The sequence below is a fragment of the Diplotaxodon limnothrissa genome, linkage group LG22 (assembly GCF_057381915.1).
Source record: "Diplotaxodon limnothrissa isolate DT_005_m linkage group LG22, D_limnothrissa_male_GT1.1, whole genome shotgun sequence".
Classification (NCBI taxonomy): Eukaryota; Metazoa; Chordata; class Actinopteri; order Cichliformes; family Cichlidae; genus Diplotaxodon; species Diplotaxodon limnothrissa.
In genome coordinates, this window is record NC_140616.1 from 20,947,566 (window position 1) to 20,973,971 (window position 26,406).

General features: G+C 39.6%; 1 protein-coding gene and 1 long non-coding RNA gene across 3 annotated transcripts in view; one reads left to right on the forward strand and one right to left on the reverse strand.

The window, feature by feature from the left end:
* Window positions 1-16,289, reverse strand: part of LOC146609887 (uncharacterized) — a 48,746-nt gene extending 32,457 nt beyond the window's left edge. The window contains exons 1-2 of the long non-coding RNA XR_014905084.1: window positions 16,151-16,289; window positions 15,261-15,410 (exon numbers count right to left, since the gene is read on the reverse strand). This is a non-coding gene — a long non-coding RNA (uncharacterized LOC146609887). The remainder of the gene's footprint in view (window positions 1-15,260; window positions 15,411-16,150) is intronic.
* vps50 (VPS50 EARP/GARPII complex subunit) overlaps window positions 1-22,939 on the forward strand; it is a 125,208-nt gene extending 102,269 nt beyond the window's left edge. For both annotated transcript variants that reach the window (XM_085346862.1, XM_085346861.1), the window contains 6 exons: window positions 7,154-7,302; window positions 11,226-11,322; window positions 11,965-12,123; window positions 15,300-15,421; window positions 22,408-22,597; window positions 22,706-22,939. In XM_085346862.1, the coding sequence (XP_085202988.1) occupies window positions 7,154-7,302; window positions 11,226-11,322; window positions 11,965-12,123; window positions 15,300-15,421; window positions 22,408-22,597; window positions 22,706-22,825 (837 nt within the window). In that variant the 3' untranslated portion in view covers window positions 22,826-22,939. The remainder of the gene's footprint in view (window positions 1-7,153; window positions 7,303-11,225; window positions 11,323-11,964; window positions 12,124-15,299; window positions 15,422-22,407; window positions 22,598-22,705) is intronic.
* Window positions 22,940-26,406: the final 3,467 nt, after the last annotated feature.

Below are 26,406 nucleotides of genomic sequence, written 5' to 3' on the forward strand. Positions count from 1 at the left end.
GATAACATGAACAAAAAAATATTTTGGTAATCAGTGGATCTAAATAATTTTTTTTTTATTAGTCATTTAGTAAAATGTACAAAAAAAGAGTGAAAATATTTCAATTACTTCCTCCAAAAGTCCTTTTTAATCTTATTTATTTATATATTTATTATTCTTTTTTACACTGGCATCTATCTAATGCAATCTAATACTCAAAATCATCAGCCATGTTCCAAATATGTTTATTTGTTTTGATTTTAAATTCTTTCTAAAATATTGTTATGATTAATTGGATATTATTCAACATTTTTCTGATCATTTGGGGGATTTGGATGCAGTAGTTACAGGAGTACATGCTCAAATTTTACTTTATAAATGTTGTTCTAGTGCATCCTTAGGTGGTTGCCAGGCAACATCATAGTGTATTTATAATAGTGGATATAAATAAAGCATTACACATGAAATGGAAATGATGGGAAGCTTTTATAAGGTGTTTTTCTTAATTAATTTTTTTCATACCTGCCACTGGGCTAAAATGATCCCTTCTTATGTATATGTATCATAATATGTGATGTAGATAAGAACTTTTAAGGGCCTTGGATGCACCTGTGTGCCACTAGGTCTTGCTGTATTATAGTAAGACTGAGATAAAAATGTAACCTTTTTTCCAAAATTGCATAATTTATCAATTTTTTTTTAGCATTTTAAACATTAAAATGCTATTAAAACCCAAAGTCCAGTAAAGTCATTGTGTTTATTTAGACTGTTTACTAACTAGATAGACTACTTATTTGGTTTTCTTATTTTTTCCCCAATGACACATTTTTTAGGTTGTCGTAGTTGCTGATTTTTAATTAAAGTAATATTTCCATTGCAAATACTGGTCTTTATGATTAGTATGCCAGAAAATGCCATTCACCATTATAGTAAATGGTGAAAATAATCAAAACTTATTTCTATATTGATGATAATCAACCAATGATCCACCAGCCAAATCAGGCCCACCATCCCATGTTGGCTTATTTATTAAATCTCTAAAAAGAATTGATTGAAGGGTATCCAGATATAATTTTTGTTAGAACACTTTCAAAGCGTTAGTAATTTAGATGCATAATTAGCTGCTAAATGCAGAAAAATATAATATTTATCAGCCACATGTGCATAGTTGTTTCCTTGTCCCAAGTTAATGTAGTTAATAGGTTGAGGTGAGTAATGGAATTTGTACTACTTATTGATTTTGGGTAAATATCGTTTTTAACGGGCTCCTGGCCTGGCGTCATTTTGCAAAAGTGGCCCCCAGGCAGAGCAGAGTACTCCTGGTCTACATCATCTACACTCTGAACTTCATTATGAAAATGCAGTTTCACTATTTGTCTCAGTGGGACATCAGAGAACTATCTAAACTCCTCCTAAATGCCTTCAGCAGCTGCAGGATATGAATCAAATGAAGTATGACCTCTTCACTATAAGTCACGCTATATGGAAAGATCCAGCTAAGCGCCCTCCATCCTTCAGCCCCTCGTATGACGTTGAAAAATCTATCACTGACTCTTAATTTGTCCAATATGGCATTCTTTCTCTCATACTTGGCAATGCAGCAGGCACATGGTGTTACTTTGCTTTTATCTGTCTGTCTGTCATTTTGAGTGCCATCATAAAAGTGAAGGGATCATTGTTTTTGTGGTTTTTATCTCCGAGCGTATCAAATAAAATGCAAGTTACACAACAGCTGATTACAGTAGGTCCGTAATGATGACTGAAGGGTTGATGTCTTCATATCTTTAAGTTGTATTTTTATCTGTTTTCTGATAAATGCAGCAGCTGCTAACATCCTCACGTATTACTGTGTCTGAGTCGTAGCTCTGTGACAGAGCGGTTCAGTACGACAAGGAGCTTCCTGTTGTCTGGAAACATGGCAGATGCCTTTTGATTATATGCATCTGTTTGTATCCATTACATTGTCACGCTAAATGATTTCCTAAGCATCAGACATAATTTGCATATTTATCCCTAACAATGGATTGAAATATTCAAGGCTACCAAAGGGCAATAACACTGGGATATCATGTTTCTTGCTCTTACACACAATCAAATGCTGCTGCTATTGTAAACATTAGGGGTGCAACGATACACAAAATTCACGGTTCGGTTCGATACTTTGGTGTCACGGTTCGATATTTTTTCGATACAAAAAAATGTTCATGCCTTTTTAATTTGTCATTTATTAAAATTATAAATATATATTTTAACTCAAAAGTACAGTTTTTAAATTTAACCCTAACCCTTGTGCGTGTTTTTTATTTTGACAGCGAATACGCACCTGCGGACCACTTATGTGCAGCCCTGGTTATTTAGCTCGTCATATTGCAGCCACAGAAATTCTTTTGTCCATGAAACCATAAAGCTGCACTTTCTTTTTGCCTTATAGTCTGATTTGTCATAACTTCTCCGTTTTGTGGTAAGCTTTTCTTTGGCTGTCACTTCTTCACCCTGACCTGTCTTATTTGGCTCAGCAGAACTGAAATATAAATCCTGCTGCTTTTACACACGTACTCACATAAGCTCAGCGATTCTCTGCGCGATCAACCTCTCACATGTTTAAGCTGCGGGAGATTTCACTTGTCATGTTTGCATAGTAAGCTAACGATTAATAAGACGATGTCAGAGGAATTGGTGCGCAAATTATCATCACTCACAGATCAGTGCTGTCGCTCTCTATACACAGTTCGCACGATTGCAAAGTGAAAGCAAAAAACAAGCGCAAATTCAAACGCGATTTCAATATGTCACATATTGACAGTGGCTCACCGATGCCAATGACATAATTACCCAGCTACATTTCCGAAAGAATGCAAAAGCATTGACATATATTTTTCCTTCCTACAAAAGCCCGACGGGCAGGGCAGAGATAGATTTTGGTAGCCCGACTGAAAAAATCGCTAGCCCCGGGACGTCGGGCTAGCGATATTGCGAGCCCTGTATCTGATCGAGGAATCACTCATCTTTGGAAAAGAGAGTTTATTACAGAGAGATGGCTCTTTCCAAAATAAAAGCTATACTATCCGCTTCTTCTGGGCTATATTCTCAGCAGCATAAGGAGAATCATGTGCTAACAGCTGTCTAAATGACTCGGCTAAAGTTAGTAGCATGCTTGCTTGTTTTTTTTCTGCTTCCACTTGTCTTTGCACTAGGATGATGTCGGCGTAAATGTGCAGTCATATTCGTCGTGTTCCCACTAGTGCTTTCAGGTTAATCTCGTTGAAATGACCTTAACGCCACAACACGGCAAATCTCCGTTAACGAGCTACCGCCGATCGCCCCGTGCATGGGGCTAGACGGCCAACACGTTAACGAGCTAACTGCGCTAACACACTAGTTCCCACCCATGTAATTGAGCATTGCATGGCACATCCAACATACTGTTTTACTTTAGTCCATGACTCGCTTACCTTCAGGGTCATACGTCACATGAAAACCAAAATAATTCCAAACGCCAGATCTGAATGAGGGTGGGGGAGGTCCATGTTGCAAGGAGAGCTTAACTTCTGTCTCGCTAGCTTGCCCTGCGCTCTTCCTTCTGACGATGCTGTCTGTGTTGAGCGCTCAGTGAATCTGCGTTCGACTACTCCGCCTAGGCTGCACTGTCGACCCTAGGCGGAGCAGTCGAACGCAGATTCACTGAGCGCTCAACACAGACAGCATCGTCAGAAGGAAAGTTGATAAAATAAATTACAAATTTTGTATTGTTCGATACATATGCGTACCGAACCGAAAGCACTGTATCAAACGGTTCAATATCGATACGAATATCGTTGCACCCCTAGTAAACATGTAATAATAATAGCGTAAGCATTTCGCTTAGAAACCAGTAAACATTAGGGGGTCAGGCAAGACTTTTTTTTTTTGCACATTTTACCCTAAACCCTAGTGAGATTTCCCCAAGTTTGTTCCACGTCTCTGATTATATTTGTGCTGTAGATTCTGAAAACCACACGCATAAATTCCTAAATGTCATCGATGTTGTGTTTGTCCTTTCCCGCCCACCACATTTTTCTTTTCAGCCCAGCTTTTTGCTTTTACCTGGAGGATCCCTGCAGACTCGCATGAATTTGGAAAGGAAACACAACTTCTCTCCCAAATGTCTTTCAGAAGCCTGTTTTTATGCTGAAAAGGCACAACAAACGAAAGGTCAAGCGTCATGTAGCGTCATTAAAAATAGACCAAACCAAACTTTGCTTTAATGTCAAACTAATGCAGCTTGAGATTTATTTTATTCATTCAAAGGACAGTGTACAGTTCTTGTATACAACTGTAATGTAGCACTGTAATGTTCTTATTCATGGTAAACCTGTGGATTTGTTTTTTGCTGACTGGCAAAAGTCCTCATGCTGCTCACTTCTCTCTGTTAGGCTATCTTACATATAAAGAGGTGTTTTTACCCTACTTCTTTGTACCGAAGATCCTTTTAGGCACCATCCCCCCCACCGCAAGCACAGCTTTCCCAACACTGCAGACGCAGATATAAAAGAAGAAACAAGTGAAAGAGGTTGAATTCTAAAGCTCCAACACTCCACAAAGAGAAAGCAGCTGCATTTGTAAAGAGGCGCGTTTTGACCATAGTGTCCAACCAGCTGCTGATATGATAAGATCTGCTGTTACAAAAGAAAATGACAAGAACAACCGCACAAATAGTTTTCATTTGATTTTCTGGGAATATTTATTGCGTTTGCATGTTTGTGTGCAAGTTCCTGTAGGATCTGGCAACGTCACACGTACAAATGGCTGCTGGCCACTGCAGCGAAACATTTATTTATTTATTTTGCTATGATCCCGTTCCAAATGTTAACGTCATTTGCTGTAGTTTGAAGAGGGCAGTAATGGCCTTTCTGGATTAACTCCATAACCATTACACATTTGTCATGTTTATGTGCAGGGACGTGTTTAAAATGCTGACAGCTGTGCTCATTGTGGCGACTTGAACCCTTTGCAGTGTTCGAGATGCCTTTGTATCTTTTTAAAGCAGATTTAGTAGATCAAAAAATTGTAACTCATGACTAAGCATGTGAAACTGAGTTTTCTCAGCATATAGTGCTTAAAACATTTATTAGACCCCTCCCAGTGTAAGGTTTAGCCTCAATTAATAGTACTGGTGTTTATCAATGTCCTTTTTTTGTGTTTTATGGTGGTCTTTAATCAAAATGATGAAAGCAGACAAACAACTAAACCTCAAGTTATTTAAAAATTACTTTCAGTGGTTGAATTTTATGCTTGACTACTTTGTGACTTCTCAGACAAGTCCAGTGTGCCGGCTCAAATTTGTGTGTTAAAATGGGAATTCAGTTTATTTTCCCAGTAAATATAAAAGAAACTTATAAATTTGTTAAGCATTTCTGTGCATTGTAAAAAGCCTTGGACAGCCATAATTTAAAAAAGAGTAATTAATGCGTATCAACCCTTCAAGGAACTAAATTAAATGTGTGATTAAATGACTCAGTAAACGAGGACTGCATCTTTAACTTGGGGCTCAAATTGTTCTTCTGATTCCCCGAGTTTAGAATAACTGCATTCACAGCTGTATTAGGCCAAAGTGTGGCTGTTTTGGTGAACGCTCTGCAGCCTTTTGACAAAGTAAAGAAAGCCCTTGGCTGACTAAATATCAGTGTGCATTATTTCTTCTGTTTTTTAAGTGTTTTGGTTGCTTACAGAAGAAAAAGGAAATGTGCCGTTTGTGAATTATACAACAAAAATGTTAATAGTCATATTTTTTTTCGTTTGCAGTCTAATTTCAGCTCAGGTTTAATAATTCAGGGAAAACTTTATGCGATCTTTTAATCTCTAACAAAGACGTAATGAGTAACTTTAGCCTTACCTAGTTACTGAAGGCTTATTTAATTTCACCATCTGCGCTGAGAAGTATTCAATTAAATTCAATCATGTTTATTTCGAGCCGCTCCCGCGATGAGTTGCAGTCTCCGCAGGGAAACCATTAGATCCCCACTGCTGTAAAATAATATAGATCAACTGTTAATCTCCCCGAGTCAATTTCAGACCGATGATGATTTTGGCAACACTGCGCGTTTGATTGAATGCGGAGAGATAAGTTGGAGGTTGTGTAAAGGTTGAAGTTATCACTTTGAGGGAGACAGCATAGCTCCTGCTTGTCTGAGTCATAAATTGTCCACAGAGCTGCATTCTGTGCATTTTTGCAGCAGTGCGTACGCCGAGCTGTTATAGCCCGTTTTAGCCGCTGCTGGCATTTTAATACGGAGCACGTCACTCTGTGTAAAACACTTTCATTTCAGAAATGGTTATTTGTCTGCTGTTACTGAATGTTTTTCATCTGTTATCAGTGATAATAAAGTAGTGGCATGAAGGTCTTTTATCAGGCAGGATTTGACATTTCACGAATTCTTGCCATCTTTTTTTGGACCACGTAGGAGTGATGTAACCATTTGCTTTACTTTTACTCATTAATCTTCATGCTACAACAGTTTGTCTCTACTCTGGATACTTGGCAGGACCTCGGTTATAAAAGCTTTCCACCGCTCTTCTGGAATAGGAGTGCTCGTACACGATATTAGACCCAGACTGCACTGGCCGGTAGTGCGTAAGTGGACGATACGGTGCAGCATTAATGGCTCCCATTTGTTCATTACCTGCGTGATTGCTATTGATCTGCCAGAAGCTGTTTCAGGGGGCTTTGCAGTCACAGAGTACAAAGCTCTGTGTGCCAACATAATACATTACGCCACCAAGACATTACTTTATTGTTTTTTATGCAGATGCTGATTATTGTGGTTGATTGGAAGAGAGCCGGGTTGAAACCTTTCTATTTCTCTTTCAGTAGTTTTTCGATTGAAAGGATAAAATGAGTGATAAATGGAGTGTTAGAATGTATCAGAACGATTAATGCTGCTGCTTCAGGAGTGTTTGGTCAGCAGAACTTTACTGTGTGTGGGCTTCGGCTGTGACCGGGTCCCTCAAAGTTGATTGCACTTTAGACGATGCATCTGAACTGCTCTTATGTTAGATTAAATGTTAAAGTGATCGCAGGACGACATACACTGAGAGAGAGATTAGCAGGGAAATGATTGCGCTTCCCTCTGCTTCAAGTGATATTACAATGTTTCCTTCGTGTTAGTTTTCTAAAGTCCACCTGTGTTTCTTTCAGGAGGCTGTCGGGGAGAACGCAGGGGTGCATGGCCCAGCAGAGGACAGGAAGGAGAAGGTGCCCAGCCCCCATCTCAGCCAGCTGGTGGTCCTCACTAACAGCGGGACTCTCTACGGGCTGGCACAAAGGGTGGTGGCCACAGAGTCTCTGTAAGCACACACCACTGGAAGCATTTGCACACTACATTAAAGTATTCCTTACATTACATTGACATTAGTGCGTGCTTTATGTCATCGCTTGTGTGTCCTGGCAGCGCGATGTAACGTGACAGTTATGTACATCAAAGCACTCTGTTTGATCAAGTTATAGAGGCCGCTTCTCGCTCACTGCCTCGTGTCAGGATGGCAATAATGTCATTACACAGTTTTCCACACACTGGCCGGCAAAGATTAGCCCTGCCTGCGTTGTGTTCCTGCACACACAGCAACACATTTTAGCGCCCCCAAAATCATTTCCTTTCTCTAATTTGATATGTTTTAAACTCTCTCAATCAGTCACTCAGTAACCAGTTTATTTTTGTACTCCTCTACTCTGTTTTTTCCCTCCCTCTCTGTCTTACTCTGTTACATTCACACTACACACTGGTGCCCCCGTGCATAATTAGGTCAAGCTTATCATCAATGCTGACAGCACTTGGGCCCTCAGAGGTCTGCGCTGTACAACAACAGCTTCATAATGAAAGTCTTGTAAACCAAAGGCTCTGACAGCGCTGTTGCCAGAACGCTGAGTAGGCTTACACTCGCTCACAAAAAGGGTTTCGTGTTTTGGAGGCAGGCAACAAGCTCCGAAGAAGAATGAAAGCAAAACGGCTAAAGTGTTTAGTGTAGGTAAAGTTTAAAGGACCAAAGCAGACTTATTCTGTGCAAAACTGCGAGAAATTGTTGAGGGCGTTGGTGGTCGGGTTTTATTTTTTATGCTTTTGATCTAAAAATAGTGTTTTTAGAAAAGACAGCTCACAGTTTGTGTGTGTTTTTAGCATCCTCAGCCTGTCCCATTTCAAACAAAATCTCTGTGGACACAGCAATCATGTGTGAGAAGAATCAAAGACAAAAGCTCAGCAAACTGACCATCGGTTGTTCATTCTCTATGCTGCTGGTCAGGTGTTGCATCTATACAAGCGTGACTCTGAAGTGCAGTGTGTGCTTTCTTCTTCTTATTCCCTCCACAGCACATGATTATGTTGCTGAGGTAAACACAAGCTGTTCCTGCTCACCTTAATGCGATCTTCATTGCTCTATGAAAACAAACGGACGCAAAAAAATATCTTCTCTCTGGTACTTTTACGCACCCATCCAAAAAAAGTTGGGCCGGTGTTTAAAACGTAAGTAAAAACAGAATGCAGTGATTTGCAAATCTCACCAACCCACAAAGCAGCTACACTTCTTAACAGCGTGGTACTAAAAAGAAAGAGTTGGAGGAACATTTTGCAGCTTATTTGGCAACAGGTCCGTAACATGATGGTATATAGGGAACGTCTCTGAGATGCCAAGAATAAAAATTGGCAGAGGTTCACCAATATTGCAAAAAAGCCTTGTAGAACAGTTTTAGATTCACTTTCCTTGATGTAAAATTATGAAGACTTAAAGATCAGCAGTAGATAATATCAATAAAAGATTCAGAGCATTTGGAGAAATCCTGTTTTCTTTGGGCTAAGATGATTTAAAATAGACTGAGGCAAAGTGGAAAACTGTTCTGGGCTCAGATGAGTTGAAACTTGAAATTCTTTTAGGAAAACATGGATGGTACATCGTAAGGACTAAAGAGAGGAGGGACCATCTGGCTTCTTATCAGTGCTCACTTTAAGCCTGGGCGTCTGATAGTATTGGGGTGTATCTGCACGTATGGAATCGGCATCTTGCACATCTGGAAATGCACCATCAGTGCTGAAAGATATACATACAAGCTTTAAAACAACATATGCTCCCGTCCAGATGAGCTCGGAAATCATGTGTATTATTCTATTTTTAAAAGAAGGGATGCTACACGGTGGTAAACGTGGCCTCTATCCCAGCTTTTTTTGAGAAGTGCTGCTCGCATCGAATTCAAGACAAGCTAATATATTTTTTTTAAATGGTGCATTTTGTCACTTTAAGCATTTGATATATTTTCTGTGTTTTGTTGTTGATAAAATGTGGGTTTATGGGATTTGCAAATCAATGCATTCTGTTTTTATACAGTGTCCAAACTAGTGTGAATTTATTAACATTAAATTATGCTTTAAAATAAAGGTTTCTGTTTGGGTTTGGATGTTAATAATATGCAAATTGAATGCAATTTATCTTTTTTTCCCTAAGCGCCCTATCTAAAAGAAAATTCAATTTATAGCCGCAAGAGTCTATTAGAAGAATAATGACACAGATGCACTCACTGGCCCCTTTTAAGGTACACCTATTTAACAGCTTTTTAATACAAATATCGAATCTGCTGATTACACAATGCATCATACCATGCAAGTGACTTAGTATGTGACGGACTGGCTGCTCTGAGTATTTCACAAACTGCTGATCTGCTGGGATTTTCCCACACCATCATCTCTGGGGTTTACAGAGACAGTCTGGAAGAAAAATATCCAGTGAGCGGCAGTTCTCTGGGTGAAAATGCCTTGTTGATGTCATAGGTCAGAGGAGGATGGCCAGACTGCTTCAACCTGATAGGAAGGCAACGGTAAATGAAATAATGAGAAGAAGAATAGCATCTCTGAACACACAAATGTTAAACGAGAAGGAGTTTACTGTACTCAAATGGCCACCTGATCTCAATCCAATAGAGCACCTTTGGGATGTAGCGGAATGGAATGTAAATTTAGTGACTGTCACTTCTGTGGCCTCAGACTTTTAGTTCTCTGATCTTTCTCCAAAACCCCAATTTATCAGCTAACGACAGGTTACCTTTAGCTTGCAGTGAGGGGCGTCTGCAGGTTTAAGGACAGCTTTTTTTTTTTCACTTCATTGGTGTGTGCATTCACACCCAAACGGAGGTTCAAGAGGCAGCAAAAGAATGTGGAGGTCCCACCTGGGACTGGTGTCTTAGTCTGATTAAGTCGATTTCTCCTGTTTTATTCTCTCTTTTTTCCTGCTGTATTTAAGAGCTCTGCGGAGACCTGTTGTTCTTTAATTAATGATCCTTGTTAAAGTCAGGACTCAACTCTGAACTTCAGCCCACGTAAACATGTTCACTCACTTTTTATTTCATGCACTGTAACACTTCAGAGCCATCGATCAGCCTGAGTCAAGAGGTCTTTATTTAGTCAGTGCTGGATACAGAGTGGAAGGGGGGGGGGGGTATTAGTTCTGAACGCATTGATTGTTTTTTTCTTCTTCTTCTTTCTGTCCTGTATTTCTCTCTCTGCTACCTCTTTTGGTCTGAGTGTTTTTTCAAGGATAATTGAAATCCAATCCTTGTCAAAAAACCCAAAAAACAAATAGAAGTGCTGCTTGATTTGTCGGACGTGAAAATACTTTGCTTTGGGAGGTGAGACTTAAAGGTTTGGAAGTCAGACAAGTTTTTACAGCAAAATTACAGCTGACTCCATAATTTACATTATAATAATCAAATTTGATGTTTAGCCTATCCCAGCTGTCATACCCTGCCTCTCACCTTATGACAGCTGGGATAGGCTCCAGCGCCCCCCGCGACCCTGAAAAGGATAAGCGGAAGCGAATGGATGGATGAATTTGATGTTTATTTCATCAAAACGTGACCAACAAGGGAAGAAATGAGATTGAACAGCAGGAAATGCTGGAAACTCAGGTTTAAGCACATATGACTAAAATCTTGATCCAATTAATGGATCAGAAGAATCAAGGGAGACAAAAAAGTAAAAAAAAAAACTTCTTATTCCATTTGAGATGTTTTACTGTTGTTCAAGAGTAACAGAGATTTAAGGTGATGTTCTCTCTAATGGTCAGTTACTCCACTTTGTAATAGTAATACGAGCTTTTGTAAATAGATCTGTCACTCTTTAATAACACAAAAACAACACATCGTAATTGCCTTTTCTTATGTGTCACAAGCAGAATGATTCAGAGCATATGGGCAGAATTTAAAGGCTGTTTCTCTTTGGTTGTGTCAGTGTGTTTCTGGCAGAGCAGTTTGAGTCCTTGCAGTCCCACTTGGACGCGATGATGCCTGCAGCCAAGAAGCCCTTCCTGCAGCAGTTTTATTCCCAGGTATTGTTTGGTTTATACAGTTATGCCTCCTCTGAGGGCACAGGCCTCAATTATTACAGTAACTGATCATGTCATCACTGTCAGCTACAGCTGTCAGGTTATTTCAGACATCGTCTCCAGCTGTAGAAAACCGTTTGTCTTTTATTTTATTTTAACCTCTTGTAAGGCTGAGATTATGTTATTTTTTGTTATTTGTAATTGATTTTCTCCACACATGCACTTAAATATGTGGTTTATAGGATGTGTTTTCCTTTTGGATTTCACTGTTAATATTTAAGGCACAATGTGAAATATGCTGTGTGACTGTTGTGGATGTGCTCCCCCTCCCACCTGCACTCCACTTGCTTAATTGTAATTGTGCCCTTTTGTTTTCTTTAAAAACAAATGAAAACAACTCAAACCCACATGGATAACTTTGCTTCTTTTTCTTTTTTTTGTCTCTTTGACATTTGAAATTCAGATGAAGAGACGGGTCTGTTTGACCCAAAACATCAAGTGAATGTCATGTCCTGATTTCGCTCATTGGAAACTTTAACATTGTTCTTCCTGCAGAATAGCAGGCAGTTGAAAAATACCTTATCCATATGTTGACTATAATGATCCACTAACTCTCATATATGTATCCTTCCTTCCTGCACTCAGACGGTGTCTACAGCCAGCGAACTGCGGAAACCAATTTACTGGATCGTGGCGGCCAAGGCCATCGACTATGAACAAATGTTGCTCATGATGGCCGGAGTTAAATGGGACATTAGGGAGATAATGTCCCAGCACAATGTATATGTGGATGTCTTGTTAAAGGTAACGACGAATAAGAAAAGCGAATGCTGATGTTACTGTAGCCTATTTTTGACCCACTACGGACAAAAACCAGCTAAAGTTATTAAGCATACAAAAACTTCCCACCTGACCATCACTTCAAAATTCCACTGTTTGGAAAACTACTTGAGCTAGGTCCTTTAAAGCTTTTGGTATGATGGCTTTATGAGTGTAGCTCACATTAACATAGACTGATGGATGCTTGAAGTCCCTAAAATATTTGGACAGCAGATTTGAAGCTCCTGTAGAAACCACAGTGTTGCAGGTAGGGGACTGAGATTTTGTTTAGAGCCTCTCATAAACAACCTGCATCATATTCTTTAAAACAGTCTAAATCCAATTAAGGGTTATGCACATATTAACGCTTAAATGTTGAAGCAGCTTTTACTCACATTTCATAAAGATCTCATGCAAATACCTCATTAGGGTTTCTGCATCATTCATATCTTTAAGACCCTTGACTTAGCAAGGTGAATATAAATGATTCTGAGACTACTTGGTGCCCTTTTTAAAACCCTTTATTCCTTTTTTGTGCATTTTATAGCAAAGAAAAGTCCACAAAGATCTCAGTGCTTATTACTTTTCCCAAACAGATACCGTGTCCTCTCAGTGTCACGCAATATCCACGCTACACAAAAATAGAACACAAAGCAGCTGTATTAGATTTACTTTTATCTAGCAGGCATCCCTCCCCCTCCACACATTGTGTCTTTGTTGCACTCATAAAAAAAAAAGTGTTATCCTTCTGCCATCAGTACACTAAGCATTAGCTCTTATTCTTTTAAAGTCTGAAACTGTGAAGGTCATTGTTCTCCTCCTTGACTCAAAGTTAATTCAGGGACCTTTAATATCAATTATTTGGGATGGGGGTGAATAATTTATTATATGGGTGAGCTGTTAAGAGCCAAATGCAGATCTCTCCTGAAGTTTTCTGCTTTGTTAAAGACATCTGAGCTCACTGCTCCCAGAAGTATTTTTAGAATGAGAAAGTTTCTTCTAAATGTGTGTCTTTATTCATGCTGGCTACTTATTCTTTTATAAACTTGCATGGCGGGGTAAAGGACACATTTTTCCTGCTTCTGACACTAAGAGAAAGAAAGGTGCGAGGGGCTCGCTGCGGTGCGGAGCCATAAACAGAGCAGCATCAAGCAGAGGCAAAATCATACATAACAGATGGCTGATGGCTGAACTGCTTAGTGACTCGGACAGACGTGGACAGACATCGTATACGCGTGTAGTTTTCCATCAGGTGCTAAAAGCCTCCCCCGTCATCGTGTCAAGACGGTCATAATGCATGCGGGTTGTGTTACGTGATTGAAATAAGTGGTGCTGAGTTTTGTTGTAACGCGCACACAGCAATATTTTATTCATGAATTCAGGTTGATCCCCAGCATTCAACAATGGCGCTCATTTGCATATAAAGTGGCAAAGACATGCCGAAGCCTCAGAATGACTTCATTGACAAAATGCTTGAGTCAGAGTCTATTGTGAGGCTGTGAATGAGTAACATTTCATTTCAGGGTGTAAAATTAATGGGAACATGCATTAAGGTTCACGTTAATTATTTTTCTATAATGATGCAATTTAAAAATGTAATTTAATACTTGCATATTTTATGAATTTATTTACAATCTTAATCTGCATGTGTCATATTTACATACTTACCTAGGTACTGCAGTTTGTTTTTGGAAGGCAGTAACAGAAAATGAATCAGAATAACATTTTAGATTTAGATTTAGATTTAGATTTTAGATGTAGCTTGTATTCACCTTGGGATGCTGTCAGACCGGAGTACAGTATTCACCGGCGCCCAAATGATTTGTTTTTGCGCATGATTTGTGGCTCAACAGCTTCATACATGCAGCCCCCGCGCTCTTCACTACTGTACGTCAGCATGCTTTGCTTCCATCAGTGCAGACAGCAGAATTATTACTTAGCTCTGTTAGAGTTTCAGGAAAGTAACCCACACATCCTGCCGGCTGCTTACACTGGTGGAAAAAAACAATAATTTAGCCGAGATTGATCTGATTTACTTATAATCACTATTTTGGATGTATAATTTAAGCTAAATGGTTTAAAGGAAAACCCAAATGCTGTTTCTTGAGGCAGCGTGTAAGAGAGAATCAAAGGAAATCCTTAAAGTGTTGTTCATGACAACTTTTTGTTTTGTTTACGTCTTCCAGTTAGAATCCAACAAGGTCATTACATCTCAGTTCATCAGGTCATTTTAAGGGATAAAGATAGTGACGCTTTTTTTTCTCGTGTCATTGTGTTGAGGGGCCATTTCAGAAATCTACTATCTGGAAAACTAGTTGAGCGAGGCCCTTCAAAGTTTTTGGTATTATGCTCTCTGGAGTGCATGCAGATCAAGTTAACATAGAAGGACAGATACTTGGAAGTCCCGTAATTATTTGTAAGTCTGATCTCTGACAGCAGATTTGGAGGTTTCTAGAAACCAAAGTTTGCAGGTAGGGGACAAATGTTTAGCTTATTAAAAAACAAGCTGCATCATATCCTTTAACAGTCTAAATCAGGTGAATAGTTTCACACACGTTAAAGCTTAAATATGAAAAAGAAACATACTTTCATCCAACTTCAGTGTGATACCAAATCCAAGTCATCTTTTTTAGAAAGGGCAAGCTTCTGTTTATTTTATATTCAAAATGTATGATGGATTTTTGAAATGCACAAGTAGATGCACAATAGAAGAACAAGAATGCAAGAAAAATGTCTAAAACTTTCATCTCTTCAGTTTTGTTTGTGTTTATTGTAGAAACAGTAGAGACCTAAAATTCTGCATAATCCATATTAAGACGTTATTTTCTTTTTCTGGCTAATCTGTGATGGTTAGGTGGAAGCGTTTGGCTGAATAATGTAGTGTCCATATTGAGATTTTTGTGTTTAGACCTAATTGTAGCTGTAGTAATATAGAAATATAGGAATCTGTTAATTAAAATGCTTTTTTTAATGAGCCGCATGTTGTTTATATGTTGATATGAAAGTTATGGTACTTTTTAGCGAAATATGACCAATTGTATAAAATATTTTCCTGACCACATATACTTTTTTTTGGTAAAAGACCAGCGATTTGTTTTTCTGCTGCATCGTGTTGTACTCACGGGAATGTGTTCACCTTTTCTTTCTCCCCGCCTCATCAGGAGTTTGAGCAATTTAACAAGCGGCTGGGTGAAGTTTCCAGACATGTGCGCATCCCCCTGCCTGTGTCCAACGTCCTCTGGGAACACTGCATCCGTTTGGCCAACAGGACTCTTGTTGAGGGGTAAGAAAGTGTATGCAGTGAGTTATTGTTAAACCTTAAATATAAAAAAGGCAAGCTGTTTTTGTACATAATGTTTCCCCCCTCCACCATCTGCATGGAGCACCGACTCAAAGCCGTGCGTCACACACTTGGTGTCTGTCTGTGAGTCATTTGCTGCTTTATGAAAAGGCTGTTGTCTATTATCATACTGCTATGGGCTGCTCACAGAAAAAATAACCTATAACAGTGGCAGCGACAGTTTAGAGAAGTCTGTCACTCAGTTTCTCTACTTTAACATGAGCAAGAGATTCATACGAAGACTCGCTATTCCCTCCAGCAAAAAGCACTACAGGCTGTTTGCCACTGGCAGCAACCATCTCCTCAAATCTACTGAAACAAGTGCACATCCCAGTTTGAGTCGGGCTGCCATCTGCCCGAGAGAAATTGGGCTTTTTTTTGTCTCTCTGCACAAATATCATACCATACCAAACAGATACTGAGTCCACTAAAACTGTGGAAAAACTGTAATTAAGAAATACATCTTAAAATCAGTGAATAAAACACCTACAATAAAACCTCGGTTAAAGGAAAGTCATTTTAATGAAAACAGTTTTAAGTAAGATACATCTTTGTTCATCAAATATTTTGAAATATGAGCAAAGCAGCACAAATTTCCGTGAAATAAGGATCAGGCAGAATCAATACCTGAACTTTAAATGAACCCTTGTGCTTAGATGTGTATCCACCCACCTCCTACGATCCGCATCATGCCTTTCCTAAAGCCAGGAAAAATCCGGGTATGAAAGACTTTTTTAGGATATACAGGTGAATGCAAAGCAGTCGAAGTAAATGCTGTATGCTACTGAACTACAAGGAGGAAAGAAGTGTAAAGCAAAATGTTCAGATTGCTCAATCTTCGTGTTAGACTTTTGAACTATTTGTATGAGTTGTGTAACCAGGCTAGGTACCACACAGTTCTGCTTTTAAACCACTGCATTTAGAAAAAAACACTGAAGCATTCGTCATCCATCCATGCCCCAATTTTTCTCATTAGTTTTCATTAGTTTGTGCACTACAGGCAACCGTTGACAATAAAACACATATCTTATGCTTCTCTGTCTGACAATCCAATGGACGGGTCTGGGTTTGGTGGTTGCCACGAGAACAGTACTTGTCTGATTGCATTGTGCCAAGCGTCAAGTTTGGTGGAGGGGGGATTATGGTGTGGGGTTGTTTTTCAGGAGTTGGGCTCGGCCCCTTAGTTCCAGTGAAAAGAACTCTTAATGCTTCAGCACAAGAAGATATTTTGGACAATTTTATGCTCCCAACTTTGTGGGAACAGTTTGTTTACGGCCCCTTCCTGCTCCAACACGACTGCGCACCAGTGCACAAAGCGAGATCCATAAAGAGACATGGATGAGGGAGTTTGGTGTAGAAGAACTTGACTGGCCTGCACAGAGTCCTCACCTCAACCTGAGGGAACACTTTTAAGATGAGTTGGATTGGAGCCTGCGAGCCAAGCCATGTCGTCCAACATCAGTGTCTGACCTCACCGATGCACTTCTGGAAGAGTAGTGAAAAATTCCCATAAATACTCCTAAACCTTCTCAGCAGAGTTTAAGCTGTTATAGCTAACAAATGGTGGGCTGACATTATATTAAGTCCTACGGATTAAAGGATGGGATGTCATTCAAGTTCATGTGTGTGAACCCAGAAGAGTGAATGCCTTTGGCAACGTAGTGTGTGATACACTTGGCATTAAAGGGTTAAAACTGAGGTTCATCAATCTCTGCTGACTTTTTTTACTGTTATTACAACCTTGTCCTTCTGGATGCAAACCAAGTATAAACATCTTTGGGTTTGTTGGAATTTCTTTTGAGATGTCACGCTGAATCTGGAACAGTTTTCCTTTAACCTCGGTGCTTTTTACTGTCTTTACAACATTAGGAAATTGCTGCGGTGCTTCAGTGCAGACAATAAGAATTAAAGTGCTATGTAGAAAGAAAGATATGTGCATGAGATATACATGAGATATATACATGAGAATAAGAATTATGAGTGCTACGTAGAAAGATATATACATGAGTGCAGGTGGTGATCAGTGCCAAACATGAAATGATGCAGTGACACAGCGTAGGGTCATGTGTTAGTGGCGGGGACAATCATGTGGTTATTGTTCATGTGTCCAACAGCAGAGGGGAAGAAACTGTTCTTGTGGCGAGAGGTTCTGGTGCGAATGGACCGGAGCCTCCTGCCTGAGGGGAGCAGGTCAAACAGACTGTGTCCAGGGTGAGAAGGGTCAGCTGAGATCCGGGCTGCACGCCGCAGTGTCCTGGAGGTGTACAGGTCCTGCAGAGATGGGAGTCTTCCTAATGTTGTAAACCTCAACATCTGGCAATAAACCCATTCTGATTCTGATTCTGATTCTGATTCTTTTCTGCTTAAAACGGATCTTTTTACTCTCAGGTTACAGTCATTAATAGTGCCACTCAATTTGTGTTATGAGCTGAGCTATTGCCTCAATGATTTGAGGCTCACACTTCTCAAAAGAATGACTCTTTCTTTATTTATTTCTCTCTGTGTTTGCTCCCCAGTTTAAACATCTGCATGTCATAAATTTAAAACGAAAATTCTTCCCAAAGCGTGTTGTGAAAGCAGCGGGAAGAGCAGAGAAATTGACCTGCCGTCCATAAAACTGTGTCTGGTTCCTTCTGAGATATTCCCTGAGAAAAACCACTCGACGACGCTGCCATCGCCTCCTCTATTCATGTTGGCAGTCGCATCTCTGCAGCCTCACCAAATACCCATCAGGGGATTACCTGACACAGGCCACTCACACAAACCGCAGAATGCTCTTGACACATCTCTTGTAATGCGTTTTACCACTTTCGCCCTTGCAAGGGAGCGATATAGGTTGTGATAGGTGACAGATTGTCAGGGTTTTGGGTTTTTTGTTTTTGTTTTTTCTCAGCACCTCCACTGTCGCTTTTCTCAGGCTCATGCGCGGAGCATATGTGTGAAGTATGTTTTTAGATGGATGGTGCGATAAATCCCTCTGATCGGACAGATTGGGTGCACAGCAGCATCGAGTCACGCCGACTGGACGGTGACGAAGCGAGAAATAAGCAGCTGACAATCATCGTGAAGTTCCACACATTTTATCGGAAATATGAAAGGACTGCGACTGACGTCAAAGTTATCCCAGGTTACAAATTCAAAGCAGGTTACGCTGAACCGTGTTGAAGCCAGGGAACGCAGTTCGGGCTGAAAACAAGTCCTTGCTCTAAGTGGCTTTGTTCTTTCCAAGTGTTTTAAATAAGAGGGAGAACATCGACTGCGAGGCATAGGTGGATGCCTCGGCCTCAAACACAAAGAGAAGGGAACATGTTTACTTCCCTACACGTTTGCTGAGCGCTCTTCCTCTTGTTGCGTAAGAGAACTTTTGAACCCTTTCCAATGAGCAAATGGCCCATTACGACTGCAATGCTTGGCAAATTTAAGCTGCTGTTGCCGACCGCCTGCCTGGTTCTCCCAGTACACCCTCCAAACACACATCTCCCAACCCTCTGGCACAACGAGATAGAGCGGTCATATTTATTTGTTTGTACTCCGACCGCCCTAGTCTGTTATTAATTTTCTCTGTCCAGCGCTTGTCCTTGTCTCCTCAGAGACTCGCAAAAACCGCTCCGTTAGCATTCTGAGCCACAGCTCAAACACTCGCCACCAAAAACTCTGGCAGCTTTGACAAGAAAAAGAGAGGGAGAACGACAATGATGATGAGAGAGAGAGAGACGGGGAAGGTGAGGGGAGAAAATGGAAATGAGAGAGAGAAAAGCTGAAGTGTGAGATGGGGAGAGTTTGCAAAGTGCAGATGTGTTGTGTGGAGTGTTAATGTACTGGAGATGTCACAGTCCGACCTGCCAGTGCGCAACAGTGCTCGCTGCCAAACACATGGAACACAAGCAGACACACACAATGAAATGCATGTGTACTCTGGCCCACACACATGTACCAACACCACAGGCCGTGTGGAACAACCCGATTTAGTGTAATACTGAAGGGAAATAAAAAAGAGCCCGAATGCAAACACCCTTAAATACACATACAAGAAAATGCTGTAAAAACACACGTGTGTAACAGCTGGAACTCTAAACAGGTTTCGGTCAAACTTGATTCCAGAATTAAATATATACACTAAATATATTCATCCAAATCCACAAATATAAAGCAAAATATCGAAGTAATCCTACGTAAATAAGTAAATAAGAATTATTACTAATATTAAGTAGTATAGTAAGTATTTTAATAAGACAACAGCATATTCTGCAGTAAAATCACACCAAATAAAACCATTGAATTTAAGATGATGTGACTTGGATTGTCACAAGATCAGACTTACTATATGACACTTTGGTAAGAGAATATCATCTCAGTTAATTAACAGGAATTAAGCACCATTTAAAAGTGAAAGCAACACCCTGTTTGTTTAATTTGGAGTTAATATTTGGTATTTTTCTGAGAGATTTACCGAATTTATGTGAATAAGTACTAATTTTATTTTACTGCAATTTTTTTACATTTGGAGGAAAATAATGAATGGTTGTGATGTCAGCATTGATCAGAATAATCGGGATTGTCATTTTAGCCATAATCGTGCAGCGCTAGCATTGACGTGGTCCCAGCCACGCACACCTGTGCCATAACGTGCCTCCACCATGTTTGACAGATGATGTGATAAGCTTCAGATCTTGAGTTGTTTCTTTCCTCCTTCATATTTTTCTCGTCCCATCATTCTAGTACAAGTTGATTTTTTTTCATCTGCCAAAAGATTTTTTGCCAGAACCTTTCAGGCTCTTGTGCGTGTTTTCTGGTAAAATATGATCTGGACTTCCTGCTCTTTAGTGTCACCAAGACTTTGTACCAGCACCTCTGTGTTTACATTCAGGATGGCATCTCTTGATTGTAGAGTTTATCAGCGATAAACATCGAGATTTCCTTTTTGACTTTGCTACATATTTTGAAGCATTTTTTCTTAACCATGGAAAGAATTCTGTGATCATCCGCTGTAGTTGTCTCATGTGGTCTTCCAGGCCTTCGGATCTCAAATTGAGAGTTGAGAGTGACCAGCTGCCAAATAATTAAACACTTGGAAACATCTCCACATCTTATCTGTCCAGTTTCAGTTTCAGGGATGTGTTCAAATACAGCCCAATTTGTTGTTATTCAGTTCAATTTAGTTTCAGTTATAAGGTGCCAATTCACAACAACTGTTGCCTTAGGGCGTAATAACTTAAACTCCCCTTACTATCAGTGTAAAGAAGTTGAACTACACATTTAAAACCTGATATATCTTAATATAAGGGGGGGAAAAGCACAACTTTAACTGTACGTCTCAGGTTTTCTACTTGATAGAGAAAAGCTGCTATAGTAAATTTAAAAGCATCACTCTTTGGAATTAAATTCAAAGACATAAATGTGTAAAATTACGGAAAAGGTTTTGATAGCTGATTGCCCAGACTGTCTTTTAATTAGAAAAGAGAAAGTTTTTTAATTCACAACAATTTTCTTTTCTTACTGAATTTCCTCCCTAAAATTTCTAAAGTAGATATTAAAAAGACAGAAACTTTGGTCATCCAATTGTTTTTCTGTTGCTTAATTACTTTGATGTAGTATGAATGTAGCAAAAGCTGTAAAATGCAAGAAAATATAGTCTAAAAATTATGACCTCCTTCCCAAAACCATAGAGTGGGTCCTGATTTGGACTCTTTGCCAGGCCTTATGTTTGACACCCTGGGCTAATTTGTCATAGAATAGAGGGAAGAGGCCTCAGCAGAACTTGAAAACTAACTTTCAAGTTCCTGGAGATTAAGAACTGTATGTATTTTTTTATTTTATTTTTTTAAAAAGGCTGTAATTCCTAAATGGGGGTGCACAGAGGCAAAATTGCAAAACATGTCTCATGTCCAGTACTACACAGAACTACTACAGTAACTGTGTAGTAATGATTTTGTCATTTTGTATTCCGTTTCCCTTTTTTGGCAATTGGACTGCACACTTTAAACACTGGAGTAGAGAGATGGCTTCTCTGAAACCATTACTGTGCAAAAGTTTGCAAAGATATTTACAGTGTTATCATTGTGTCTTTTTATAATTTATTTTCTCGCTTAATATAAATAAAAATCTTTAGTGTTGAAGTATTGTGACACACTCCATCGTGCAACTGTTGTTTTCATAGAGGTTTTGACTTGTAGCAACAAAACCTGCTGACCACAAATCACACTTCCATCATATAAACTGAATGACTCATTATGCATTTGTACAAGGATGTAATTTATATACTTTTTACAATCCCGTAAATTTTCTCGTTTTATTCCCTTTATTAAACATATTACACTTTTCTTATAAACGGATTAAAAATGTTAAACTTTACCATGTAACTACAGAAGCTTCATTTACTTTTCTGCTGGGGTTTATTTTGACTTTTTGAGTTTTAATACCCTCGAAGAATTTGACTTTTTTTTAAAAAGCTGGAGCACAAATTTCCAAATGAAATATACCCAGGGGTATAAAGAAATATTTTTTTATTACAAATCTGTCTTGCAAGCCTGATGGAATGAATGAATATATATATATATATATATATATACACACACACACACACACACACACACACAGAGTACTGGGCATTTTCACTTTGCTAGGTACATTGTGACTTCATTATGCACTCAGAGCACTTAAGAAAGGCAGATTTTGTCTGACATTTGGTGATCTGTGCTTGGAGATGTCTGAAGAAGTGCAGAATGTCTGAGCATGGTGATATTTGGCTGGAGAATTTAAGTGTGGAAAATATGTGATGTTAAACATAACCCTTAGGTCACATGCATGCGAGCGACCACTGGGATTGACTTCCAGAATTTACTTGTGTTTCAGTCGTTACTTACCTCTACCTGAGCACTCAGGGCAATGCTAATGTCCTTCTCCGTCTGCTCCTCTGTCCTCCTCTGTAGCTACGCTAATGTAAAGAAATGCAGCAATGAGGGCCGGGCCCTGATGCAGCTGGATTTTCAGCAGTTCCTGATGAAGCTGGAGAAGCTGACTGACCTGCGCCCCATCCCTGATAAGGAGTTTGTTGAAACCTACATTAAGGCCTATTACCTGACTGAAAATGATATGGAGCAGTTCATCAAGAATCACAGGGTGAGACAGTGACACAGGCTGGTGGTTATAGCAAGTTACTCCATTTCTGTTAAAACAGCGAGACCGTGTGTTTGATTTTTCTGACCGACTCGTTGTGTTTCTTTGCAGGAGTACTCCATGAAGCAGCTAGCCAACTTGGTGAACGTTTGTCTCGGCTCACATATAAACAAAAAGGCTCGCCAGAAACTTCTGGCAGCCATCGATGACATTGACAGACCCAAGAGATAGACCAATGCACAGAGAGAAGCCCAAACATACTATCCATCCCACAGAGATGAACCCTCCAAGAGTGTAGCTCAGCATTGAATGTCTTCATTTTCAAGTCTAAAAGGTGCATTTAGCAAGCTGGAAATAAGTAGCAGAGCTATTGCGCACTAGCTCTAATACTGTACATTATCTGCTAATTGCTAATTATGTGCTAATCTAGTCTTCATATGGTAAAAAATAATTAACTCCTGCTTGCTTGAACGCACCTTTTGATTTGCCGATATACATAAATACTAAACCTCTGTTTACTTCCAAGCATGTTGCAGGCATTCTATGCATATACGGACCAGAATGCATGCCCTCATGTTTTCTTACAACATGACGTTTTTCTGCAACCGCAACAGCTTACGTTTCTTTGAAGATCCCGAGTTTGTTTGTCTGCTGCTCACTGTGTAATGCGGTGTGTCCGTTTAGCACTCGGCTGCTTGTGGCTTTCCACCCTCCGCAAAAAAAGCCAGTGAACATGTGCGAGTGGCTAAATCTGACTCTTAATGTTGTTACGCTTTCCCACGAGAACATTTTAAAACGCCTTTACTGTCTGAATGTGTTAACTGAAGTCAGTGGTTCTGGGTTATTGTTGACCTTAATCGTTCACTGTAACTTATTGCAGGCAATACGCTCGCTGTAGATGATTTCACTTCGGGGTATTTGCTGCGTCAGACTGGATTCTCTGCTTGGTCGTTTAGTTAGTTATGTCCATGAATTAGATGAATCTAAATGAATGATGATTCTGAAAGTAATATAAATTGCTGTAGTTAGCATTTGTTTGATTGGATTATATCTGCACCAGCTGCATTTATTTATCTGCCATCTGTCATATCCTTTTTTTTTTTCTTTTTTTTTTTTGGACGAGCAGTAGAATTTGGCTCATTTTTATCTAAATTTGATAGGCTCCGATAGTTTAACCTGAACGGACTTGCAGAGATGTTTGTAACCGTAACTTCCTCTGGAGAAAAACAAACAAACAAAGGTTTTGCTTCACCTTTGTATATATTTTGTGTGCAACTATTCCAAGAAGAATACTGTAAATGTGAATGTTTGAGCAATGTCTGTATTTATTTCTTGCTTCGTGTCTTATTTGGGGTTTTTTTTTATATGATATAACTGCTGGAAGTGTACTGTAATATATCACCTCTCAGTATGTTGTGACGTATCACCTGAAGCATAAACAAATATTTAAAACTGTCATATTATGTGAAGGGTCAAGTGCACTATAATAAATTTAAAAAAAATCAATAAAAATCATTAATCGGTGTTGGAATTTTAGGTTGAACCACAATGATTCTAACGCAATAAACACACTAAAGGTCGATGCCAGTTGTGGTGTTTTTCCTGCTCGTTTCATCCTATTTGGTGTCATGCTCATAATTCCCAACCTTTCCAATCTCTGTACCGCAGCAGTTTTAGTAGATTAACTGTTGCTTTAATCAGAATATATGAGTGCTGCCTTTGAGCAGTGCTGCTGTCCATTCTAATGTTTTAGTCAGCCAGGAGCAGGACGCTGTCAGACTAATTAATGTGGTTTCCTGTGTGGTTACAAGCCCACAGCCTTCCTTTTCAGGGGAGACTACTGATTAGGCTGAGCAGATCTACCCATAACAATGATGAGTCATTGCTTCCTATTGTATTAGAGTTCAAACTTTTTGCTTTGCCTGTCATCAGTTCGTGGTGGGTTTTGATATAAAAGACATCAATGTTCTAATAATAATGAAACCTGGAGGCTGAAAGTACAGGCATTTAATTCTTAACAGAGCTAAATGCTGTGGGTGGATGTGCGTGTGTGTGTCCATACAGAAGAGAAGCCCTTAAGCAGCATCCAAGTGAACAAGGTGAACACTTAGCAACTCTTCATCAAGCTGGCGGTCTTCCAGGCATGGCATAGTTCTGAAACTGATTGCGCAGTGATGAAGTTTTCACAGTTTTGGCTCACCCTCGCAATAGGTTTGAAATGAAGAGAGCATGATGTCATTGAAGTGCAGACTTTCAGCTTTAATTCAATGTAGGGAAATGCATTTAATGAGTGTTGTGAAATGAAAATGTGTGAAAGTGATGAAATAATAACAGGATTCCTCTTTTGTGCTGATTTGCTAGCTCTTCGCTGTAGCCAGTGCCGGTCCTTCACGGATATTCCTGCCTTTAGTCTTGAGTAAGTGAAATGTGTCTTGGTTGGATTAAGATCGGCTCAGTGATTCAGCCATTACAGAATTTTTTCCACTTCCTGACCTTCAGCTTTCAGACGCTCCTGTGTTGGTATTGCAATATGTTTTGGGTCATTGTCTTATCTGTGCAATAAAGCATCTTCAAGTAAACGCTGCTGCGTTTGGCTGAAAGTTTACCCGCGTGCACTTCAGGATTCATCGAGCTGTGCTAGCGATACGCTACTTCCACACCAGTGTTTTACAGGTGATGTATGATTTTCATTTAAAGTTGATGCTTGCGGCTCAGAGAAACTATGAAAAGTCTGTCACTGTCCAAACATTTCCAGATCCAACTGTACACTAGATGTCATCTGTATAATCTTGCCATGTCACCCAAACATTCAACAGGGAGAGAGCAAACTATCACTTCTCCTGGTGTAGCCGCGGCTATCAGCAACATGCTGGTTCTCTACAAGCATCAATCCCCCCTGCCTTTACTGATTTAGTGTTCAACCACTGAGCAGTGCAAAACAAAGTAATGACCCAGTAAAAAAAATATCCTTAAAATGATTAAATACGATTAAGCATTTTTAAATAATTAATCCAATTAGTGCAGAATTACTGATATGATTTTAATATTAGTAATTACTCAACGGGTCTCAGCGTGTTAGATGATAGATGAAGTTCGTGAATGCACAATTAGAATAAGGCTGAACAAGTATGGTTTGTCTGGAAGGATTCCCAGGAGGCTGTTTCTTCTCATGCAAGAACAAGGCAGCACAGCTTGGGTTTGCAAAGCTACATCACAACAAACCACAAGACCTCTGTAACAGTGTGCTTTGCGCAGATGTGACAAAAGTGGAGATGTTTGCCCATAATGCACAGCGTCACACTTGGCGAGCTCCAAACACCTCATATCCACCATCAGGCACGGCGGTGGTAGGATGATGATTTGGGCTCGTTTTGCAGCCACAGGACCCGGGCACCGTGCAGTCCCTGAGTCGGCCATGGACTCCTCTGTATATCAAAGTGTTCTAGAGTCAAATGTGAGGACATTTGTCCAACAGCTAAAGCTCGGCTAAAATTGTGTCATGCAACAGGACAATGATCAGAAGCACAGAAGCAAATCTAAAGCAGAATGGCTGAAAAAAAAAAGAAACAAGATGTTGCAGTGACCCAGTCAAAGCCCACTGGAATCTTCTAGCTGCTGTTAAAGCACAATTGTAAAGAAGAGTAAGACTGAAAGTCTCCACATAGATGTGAGAGACTGATAAAGTCATACACGAGACTATTACTTTAACTTGTTGAAGTAATGGCTAAAGGTTGTTCTGCTATTAAATCACATGGAGGTGTCTACATACCTTTGGACAACTTTATTTATTTTTTAGATTTTCCATTGTGTGA